General features: G+C 40.9%; 1 protein-coding gene across 1 annotated transcript; it reads left to right on the top strand.

Moving 5' to 3' along the window:
• The first annotated feature begins 401 nt into the window (after positions 1-401).
• Positions 402-5,611, top strand: LOC146548425 (uncharacterized). The gene is made up of 7 exons (XM_085262709.1): positions 402-2,494; positions 3,552-3,831; positions 3,994-4,360; positions 4,437-4,575; positions 4,671-4,764; positions 5,039-5,194; positions 5,436-5,611. The coding sequence occupies exons 2-6, from the start codon at positions 3,805-3,807 to the stop codon at positions 5,081-5,083; spliced, it is 672 nt and encodes a 223-aa protein (XP_085118835.1). The 5' UTR covers positions 402-2,494; positions 3,552-3,804; the 3' UTR covers positions 5,084-5,194; positions 5,436-5,611.
• Positions 5,612-10,233: the final 4,622 nt, after the last annotated feature.

Below are 10,233 nucleotides of genomic sequence, written 5' to 3'. Positions count from 1 at the left end.
AACTGTCATGCCCAATACTCCAGTAGACAAGAAAGATCGTGATGACACTCAGGCTGTAGATAAAGCAGGAACCTCTTTGGAAAAGGATGTAACCCCAAAGAAATCCTCTGCTCAACATGAAGCCAGCACTGATATGTTCAACATCACAGAAAATAGCAGAAAAGCACTGGCCTTAAAGGAGACAGAGACAGCGCCAGAACTTACACAGACTTCAGAGGATAATGCATGGCTGACAGATCTTATTCAGGCTGTGATTTCACAGCTTGCTAAGATATCAATGTCCAACCCTTCTGATTCTCTCCAAAAATGTCTTTTGGATTCAATCAGGGCTGAACTACAGGGAACAGATTTACCCTCAGAAATCCAGGAACATTGCGACAGAATCGCTAAAGCCATTTCCACTGATCTTTGTAATAGATTAATTGTATCTGGGGAAGAGGGTGTAATGGCTTTAGTTGCCTTAGTTTTCAAAGAACACATTTTGGCAGTGAAGAATGAATTGTATCAAAACACTCTGTAATAACCTCCCCCCTGCTGGGGCTAGTAAATTGGGACTTTAAATTGGCTTTAAATAGATTATATATTTTTGAAAGCCCTTGGAACGGTCGCGGCAGATGGCTGTCCCCTCACTGAGCCCGGTTCTGCCGGAAGTTTCTTCCTCTTAAAAGGGAGTTTTTCTTCCCCACTGTCGCCAAGTGCTTGCTCAGAGGGGTTTTTCTGTTGGGGTTTTCTTTTTAATAACTTTTAAAAAAAAGTTAACATCAATAAAAGTTATTAAATTTTACACTGATTTCTGTTTTTTTATTGTCTGTAAGTTGAATAAATACATTTGTTATTTCTTACTCAGTTCAAACTGTGGGTAGAAAATGTTGTGCTGTCATGTGACCTGTTCTCTCTCTCTCACACACACACACACACACACACACACACACACACACACACACACACACACACACACACACACACACACCAACATTGGTTTGATTAAACAAAAAAAGGAACAATTTAAAAAGTTTTCACACACATTTCTTTTTCTCCAGACATGAATGACACCAGAAAATCACTTTCAGATCCTCTCATGGCAATGCAGCAGAGGATTTAACACATGACCTTTGACCCTCTCTAGAGAACCTCTGCTTTTCTTCTTCTCGTCCCCCCACTTGGCAGCATTACTGCCTCCGGCTGATCATCTTGCTTCTCCCCCTGCAGAGTTTGGAATCTGGTGTGAGAAGAGACGCCACCGCTCAACAGCATGCTCTCACCCAGGTGATACTTGAGCATACCTGACAGCTGCTGAGGGTCACCTGGACACAGAAACACAAACAGGTCTGATCACATTTCCTTCTTCATGCTAAGCTCTGCTATAAGCCACAACTTGCTTTGCCCCATGTTTGTAGATGACTGGAATCAGAGCAGAGTCTCTGCATGTCTTTATTAGGGTGGAAGCTGCTACTGATATTTGTGCAGCAGACTAAACAAACAGTTTGTGAACATTCAGCATGTTCAGTCCAATCAAAAAGCAGGAAAATAGCCCCACTGAGAAATCTCTACAAGGCACCGCTGAGAGGTGCCATGTAGAGATTCATACATTCGGTCTTCATACTCGACTCCAGATCTGGACTTGTGTTGAACTCGACTGAGGTGGTCTGATCAGACACAGCGCTGCTCTTCACTGCAGCTGTCCACAAATCACAGAGGAAGTCAGGAGTGTTTTTACCTCGTCTAGCTGCCTCTGTGTGTGTGTGTGTGTCTCTTTAATTCATTTTTCTTTGTAAGCTACAGAGACCTTCACAGGACAATAATTGATCCTCGTGTTCGCATGAAATCACTAAATACATGCAGCAAAGCCCAGAGGACACAGGTAACCGATACAGGAGACTTTTCCTGCCCTTCCAGGGAGAAAGTCGATTTCTTCAGTTATACTTCCTGTTGTTTTTTTTGGTTTTTACGTTGAAGATTTTAGATGTTTGGCTTTTAATTCTGGTACTCCTGTTTTAATTTCAAGGCCTGAGGTTGTTCTTCTTGCACCCGTGGACAGAATCGTCTGTTTTTATAGTTTTATAGTTGTTTTGGAGTCAATTTTGCCTCAGTTAGTTCATTTAAAATATTTTAAATAGTTGGGTTTTTTTTATTGTCAGTGGTAGTTTGCTGTGTATTGTGTTGTGTGAACTTGGCAAACTAACTAAAGGAAGCATGTCCCAGGTCTGGTTTGTGGGTGGTTGTCTGCTTAGTAATGAACTCTGCAGACCACATCAAGCTTTCTGCTTCCCACAGGTGTAGCATATGGACTGAAAGCAAACAGAGGTGTTAGTGTGTTGTTGTGTAGTTTCTATTGAAGCTGACATCATTTAATGCTGTTTCTGCATGCTGGTCAGTGCCATCCAGACAGCAGGTATGACTGAGCTTTTGAACCAGGAGAAGGTGTTTACCTTCTTCGCTCCCAACGACGATGCCTTCAATGCACTGCCGCAGGATGAACTCAGCAGGCTGATGTGTGAGTTTTATTCAACTACACAGCTTCTCTTCATTCACATTCTTAATTTATCCACATGGACACTTTCCACACACGTGTGTAAAGCGTCTCTCTTCTTTACAGCAGCTTATGCTGAGACAGCTCGTTCTCACTCCGGACGCGTAAAATAATGACGATTTGTCACGTCCCTTAACTTCTCATGCTGACACCTAAGGTACCCTTCCACATTTTTATGTGACGCTGTGGGTTGTCAATTCATTCCAATATGAACCCGCTCGCGGCGATCGGAGACGCTTCGAGCAGAGGCTCCAGCCATCCTTTTACTCCAATAATAACCCCGTCACGGCGAAACATGACACCGTGAAGCACAATCTAACTGGAGAACCGGGGACCCTCTCCGCGAACGGGTTTTTCTCCCTAATTTAATGCTTTCTTTTAATGACATCGTTAACATTTCTCAACAAAAACACATGAAAGTATCACTGATAATTCAACAGTAAAAGCTTGGAGTCATTTTTGACCAGGACATGTCCTTCAACGCACATATTAAACAAATATGTAAGACTGCTTTCTTCCATTTGCGCAACATCTCTAAAATTAGAAATATCCTGTCTCAGAGTGATGCTGATGCGACTTTTGTTGTGATTTGGCGCTATATAAATCAAATTGAATTGAATTGAATTATAATCGCTTCATGTTTTGGCCACCACACAGTGTTTTCCGAACTGATTCACGATCTGAAAGTGTGCAGATCTAACGTACATAATCCTTTGTTAGGTTTATTATTTTCATTTCACACGTAAAACATTTATAGATTCATTCACCACTCCTGTTAGTTTGAGCTTCAGGCTGCTGACGAACTCCTTCAAGATATGCAGGTAACATTTTTAGTGGAATCAGTTGTTAAAGAGGGAACACGCTTGTCTAATATTTTGTACGGAGTAAACGTTATATTATTTTAATTTTTTTTTTAAAGTTTATGTCACATTAAGTTGGTTAACTTAAGCTGTTTGATAATCTTTGCTTTAATCATAGACTGTATTTTAGGCGTTCCCTTTTTTCCTTGTTAATTGCGTAGAATGATGCAGAGTGAACCTCAGCCAAGACCAGTGCGCTGGAAAAAACGTGACAGACAGGGAGCTTTTATTCCTCAAAGATCATCAACCACTCGAAGTACTAGTTGCATGCCACGTGCTCAGTGTTCACACAACCATTGATTTTATCTCACAACTTGTTTTCACCAAAGAATTTCAGTAAGTAAATATTCTTCAATTTTTTTCCCCCTCCAGTGTCCAGAGAGCAGCATCAATGTCCACGTGAAGAACCTAGTTATGTTGCCAGTGTCAACCCAACAAAAGGTACTTTACCTTCTTGTATTTATTGTGATTTCTGTTTACTTTTATATTTGTTGTTATAGTTGAGTTATGCAGGGCTTTTGTGCAGTCCTAAGAAACATACTGCCTAGAGTGTTTTTCACTTTGTGGAAGAGTTTCTTCCTTTCTTTCTTTTTTTTCTGTTAGTGTATGGTGCTTCATCAGGAGCTCCTTCAGTTGTTGGAGGATGGAGAAGAGGATGCAGCCATGACTTGTGAGACGTCGTCTGAGTCAGCTGCTACTCACTGGGCGATCAGAAATATGGTGTCCTTGCAAAAGTGGAAAGAGGCCAGGCCTTGTCTTATAGACAATATGTTAGCTACTCTGGATCCACAGTCACACCGTGTGTGTCAGTGTGGCAAACAAGTAGTTGTGAGGTGTCTGGACTGCCTGCCTCTTCCATTCCTTTGTGCTGACTGTGATATTGCAGTTCACACACGCTTTGTCCTGCACAACAGAGAGGCAGTAACAGGAGGGTTTTTGCAGCCTTCATCAGAGTTTCACAAGCCAATAGGTACGGTTTTTAAGTCTTATGCATTTCTTGCTTTGTATGAGTATGAGTGGGTGCTGTTATTGTATATTTATTGGAGTGGAGTGGAGTGCTGTAAAGTTTGAGGTGGACAGGATGTGCAAGGAGCCATGCTTTAGCTGCCCTGCCTGCACTCCAGACATGCTTGCCGTCTCAGTTGATGGAAACCGCAAGCTTTATCGCTTTCAGTCAAATGCAAGGTACGTTATGCATTGTGTACATAAGTCAAATATGGATTTGTAGAAAAATGTATTTTAATGTTTCTTTTCAAACAACTGTCACTGTGTTCGTTCAGCACTTCAGAGCAGGGGGACTTTGAAGGTGTCTTCATTGAAAAAGATGAGGAAGTTGCTGAGTTTGTGAAATACATCCAGAGACACACAAATCATGTAAGATACACATATATATATATATATATTAGTGCTGTTAGCGTTAATCTTGTTAAAATGACGTTAATGCCATAACCATATACACATACACGTATCCAGTGATGCCCTCATGCAGACCGATATTTGGCCCTGGCAGAGCACAAGTGAACGTAAGCTCTTGATATATAAATATCCTTTTTAAACAAACTCCCAGTATCTGAGCAGTAGTTGAATGTTTTGTTCTTGAATCATAATATGCTACTATGTTTTCCCATCTGATGTTGTTAAACTGTAGCTGCTGCTGACCTCCGGACAAAGAGAAAAGTCTTTGAGAAGGTGATGGCTGTGAGGCGCCTGAGAGAGGAGGAGATGATCCTTTGCAGGGAGATGCGGCATCACTGGACAGTGTTGCGAATGCCATCTGTGGTGTTGGGAACAATCTCCTCAGACTGTAAGCACTTTATTTATTTATTAATTTTTTGATGAATCGATTGAAAATAAGAGCAGATGCTAAAGTCTTACTGGATCTTTTACCTATATCTAGATTGCTAGCTAACACTGCCTTCTCCCTTTTAAAAAAATGTTTAATTACAGCATCCTAATTCCTTGTGTTTATGAGGTGAGGTTTTTTTTTTGTTTGTTTGTTTGTTTTTTAACTTTTCTCATATTTATTTGTTTTGTTCTTTTTACAGCCTCCTTTGTTGGCATGTCGGAGGATGCACAGAAGGGACTCTGTAGCCTGGTTTTAGAAAACAAAGTGAACTGAAAGCTGAAATGCTCAAAGTAAAGGACGTGTACAAGAGAATCCTCAGCCACCAACCACTCCTGGAAATGGACTCGGAGGAGGACATTCCAGACGATGCCACTGAGAGTGATTTGAGCACTTCTGCTGAAGACTGATTGTGTCATCATTGATGTTATGTTTGGTAAAATAAAAAGTTAATCACATCTCTGTTTAATGTGATTTTTCAACAGACATTTTACATTTTGAGAAGAAAAATGGAATTTCCTTGGTGCAGTTGTTTACCCTGAATCATTATTTCCCATCTAATTTAATGACTAGTGTACATGTTCAGATACGATAACATAATTTAATTTATGGGATGCTTTCTGGGCTGCTCAAATGATCACAAAATTTAAAAGCACCAGGCAGCACACTCACAAGTACATTTTTTGTTCAGTGTTTTGTCGAAGAAATCAACAAGTACAATTGAGATGTTTGCTGTAGTGGTGTGTTTGTTAAGAAGCATGCCAGCACACCGGTGAAGTGACAGTCCCAGAATGCACCCGAGCCAGTGACTCGCCCCAGAGCAAATGAAATTGCTTATCTAGAAAGACAACCGTCATCAAAGAAGAAGTAAAAGAGTAGGAAACAAATGGTAAGGGAAGGTACTGTGGGGTAGGAAAGAAAGGCCAGAGCTGTGCAAAATGACCTCCAGCAGGCTACAAATGTGCACGTCTGCTCAAACGGTCAGAAACCGACTCCATGAGGGTGGTATGAGGGCCCGACGTCCACAGGTGGGGTTGTGCTTACAGCCCAACACCGTGCCGGATGTTTGGCATTTGCCAGACAACACAAAGATTGGCAACTTTGCCACTGGCGCCCTGTGCTCCTCACAGATGAAAGCAGGTTCACACTGAGCACTTGTGACAGAGTCTGGGGACGCCGTGGAGAACCTTCTGCTGCCTGCAACATCCTCCAGCATGAGTTTGGCAGTGGGTCAGTTTTGGTGTGGGGTGGCATTTCTTTGGGGAGCTGCACAGCCCTCCATGTGTTCGGCAGAGGTAGCCTGACTGCCATTAGGTACTGAGATGAGATCCTCAGACCCCTTGTGAGACCATATGCTGGTGCGGTTGGCCCCGGGTTCCTCCTAATGCAAGACAATCCTAGACCTCATGTGGCTGGAGTGTGTCAGCAGTTCCTGCAAGATGAAGGCAATGATGCTGTGGACTGGCCCGCCCATTCCCCAGACCTGAATCCAATTGAGGACATCTGGGACATCATGTCTCGCTCCATCCACCAACTGCACCACAAAATGTCCAGGAGTGGGCAGATGCTTTAGTCCTGGAGTCTGGGAGGAGATCCATCAGGAGAGCATCTGCCACTTCATCAGGAGCATGTCCAGGTGTTGTAGGGAGGTCATACAGGCATGTGGAGGCCACACAGACTAGTGAGCCTCATTTTGACATGTTTTAAGAACATTACATAAAACCAAATTAATGATTCTGTATTGCATTGATCAAGGAACCAACCCAATAGGAGCTAAAGGAATCCTCTTGACATTACTTCACTCAGTAAGTTTATACTATGTTTAATGTGCATTTTCTTCATCAGTTTTGAACATAACATGTTAGCGCTCCCTGGTCCTTTTTGGAGACAGATCCTGAGACAGCAGGCAGCTATGGAGAACTCGTGTCAGCTGTGGTAATTAAGGAATACTTTGATTTAATATTGATTTCATGACAACTATCCTCAGGCACATATTCCTGGATATATATGATGACATAAGTAAAGTCCCATTTTACAATCATTGCCTTCTTTGATCTGACTTATTGCCTCAGACTTTGGCCCTGTGTCCCCAAAAGTATAGAAAATCCATGACACTGAGTAAGAGGCCTTTATCATGTTATAAGTGAGAGAGTTTGGTGTAACAGTGGTTGAACATGCCAAATCAATCCACAACATACTGCCATTCCCCAGCTGTAACCTGCATATGCATCAAACCAAAATCCAGTATCATAGACATAAAGATGAGGTTAAAGGGGTTGTATCATTTTGCCAGATAGCTTCATCCCAAAAAAGATAAACATTCTTCAAAAACAAAAGTTTGTGAATATTTGCTGTATTGCCAGGCCTAAACCAACCTGTTAAACTTATCAAATTATTGTCATAGATACGAACCTATTGATTGAAACAGAATAATCCATTGAAGCCTCCATCATCATCCACGATCACTGTTACTGTTCAGATTATTTCATCTCTGTTTTCCTCTAGAATGTTTTGAAAATCAGCATTTGATCAACAGACTTTTTAAAAGTTTATTTTGATCCTATTGTTTACGTGTGTAATTGCATTTTTATTGAAATTATGACAGGAAAACCCTTAATCAAATTGTATCTTTGATATCTAATAATAATATTAACAATAATGTTACATATGTAATATGTACACAATAATAATGTGCAAACAAACAAGAAAAATAGCAAAAAATGTCAATTTTTTTCTAATACCCTGTATATAAAAACCACATATGACCACAACTCCAAATGTGCAATTGTCACTGCATCTAAACATGACATATTACAAAAAGGTAGAAACATATAATATACAATATGTTCTGAAGCTGGTACTGGTGCAGTTAACTTTGCTTTAGGCTCCCATACACAGTAGGTGTTACTTACCTTACGTGCAGTGCAGTATTACTTTACCTTGTAATATGTTATAATAAGCAAGTCACTTCTATATTTATGAGGATGTAGACAATAATGTTGGCTGATATGTAAAACTATGAGATGTCGAGTGCAGGGAAGATATTATTGATGGATCAGATTCATGAATGTGTTAGGTACTTAAGCCACAATTAGAGAGTGAAACAGAGACTGACACTGGTTGAAATGTATAGTAAATATTTTATTTTGAACTTTTATGCTGAACTACAAGCTGTGAACTGTGCGATCTCTGCGACCTGTGGTGCCTGGTTTACTGTGTGTAAAACTGTGCAGGTTCCCATGTGTCATCCCACACTTTGCCACTGTCAGGAGAAAAACATAACAAAGAACAACCACACACAAAATAGGACAATTTAGGTTGTGACATATGACAATTTTTTAGGATGAAATATCTTCTATATTCATGTCATGCTTTATACACCTTCATTGTAATATAAATGAATCAAATCAAGTCAGACAGTAATAATATATGTAGTAGATGTCAAGCAGGACCACAGCAGCAGCCACGATCCATCGGAACCTGCTGGATGAGAGAGCACAGAAACTCCAGGGAAGAAGTTTAGTTAGTAACATGCATGAACTGCATTACTGAGACATGTATGTTTACAGATGGTGAGGGAGAGGGGGAGAGTTTTCAGTAAAACGAGACGCGACTGCATCTTCAACCAATACTGAGCCTGCATAACCCTGAAAGAGACAGACAGAGAGAGGGGGGGGGGGGGGGGGGACACTAACCCCCAGCAGTCTGGTCCCATTACAGCATAACTAAGGGCTGAGCTGAACCAGCCCTAACTATAAGCTCTATAAAGAAGTAAAGTCTTATGCCTACTCTTAAAAGTGTTGACCATGTCCACCTCCAAATCTCATAATGGACTTTGGAGGTGGACAGCTATCAAGCTCCTCACAGAAGAGGAGCTCGATAGCTAAAAGCTCTCAATTTACTTTAGTCCAAATACATGAATTCAAATTGAGGTGATAACTATTTATCAACAATATGAATGTCTGTTCCTGTCCAACAAAGTTGTTACTACATACCATGTTGAGCAAGGCTTCCACTTGACTTTAACTTCTTCTTTTTCCTGAAAAACATGATATAAACAAACAATTAATTAAGAAAGACATGCAAGTTGCATACAAAAAGGAGCTTATAAACATTTGTGTACTATTGAATGGCTCAATAAAAACATAAGAACCACTACAATGCGTGTACTGCCAGCATCGAGTGCATGTTAGCAAAGCAACACTGCTTACATTGTGGCTCACAAGCAAAACTAACTGAAGCAGATGTTACTGAATGGGAAGGAGCACCTCCACATCAATCACTCCTTCTGAGCATGATGTCAGGAGGACTTTAAAGAACGTAAACATCAGGAAGGCAGCACGACTAGGTCGTATCAGGTGGTCTGTTCTTATTTAATGTCCTATTTGGAGTGAAATCCTGACTCAGTGGCTGAATTAGTGTAGATTCATCAAATACAAAAGCTTATGGATATTCAGTCAGGCACAGTTCAAATCCAGGAAGTCCAAAGACACAAACAAATCTGCACAACAGCAGGCTAAATTACTTACATTTACAACTCTCCTGTCTACTATCTCTTCATATTTGAAAATCTTCTGTGTACGGTGTTTTCGGCATTCTGAAAAATAACAAATGAAATATTTACATGAGTTCTGTAAAACTGGAAAAAAAATGCAAAAATTAAGAAAAAGAGATCTTAACAAACTTAACGAACATGTCATGTGTTTCGTACATTTACAATACCATAACGTCTAACCTTTCCTTGTCCTTTTTTTGTTTGGGACATCCGAGGTGTACACAGTAGAAATTGAGGGAGATGCAGGATGTGGAGATGAAGAGGAGGATGCAGGAGGAAGCAGAGATGAAGAGGAGGATGCAGGAGGAAGCAGAGACAGAGAGGAATATGCAGGAGGAAGCAGAGATGAAGAGGAGGATGCAGGAGGAAGCAGAGATGAAGAGGAGGATGCAAGAGGAAGCAGAGACGGAGAGAAGGATGCAGGAGGAAGCAGAGACGGAGAGGA

Source organism: Mchenga conophoros, linkage group LG22 (assembly GCF_057382185.1).
Source record: "Mchenga conophoros isolate Kocher_MC1m ecotype Shallow Benthic linkage group LG22, M_conophoros_male_GT1.1, whole genome shotgun sequence".
NCBI lineage: Eukaryota > Metazoa > Chordata > Actinopteri > Cichliformes > Cichlidae > Mchenga > Mchenga conophoros.
The sequence above is the reverse complement of the archived record's forward strand: the minus strand, read 5'-3'. Positions and strand labels throughout refer to the sequence as shown.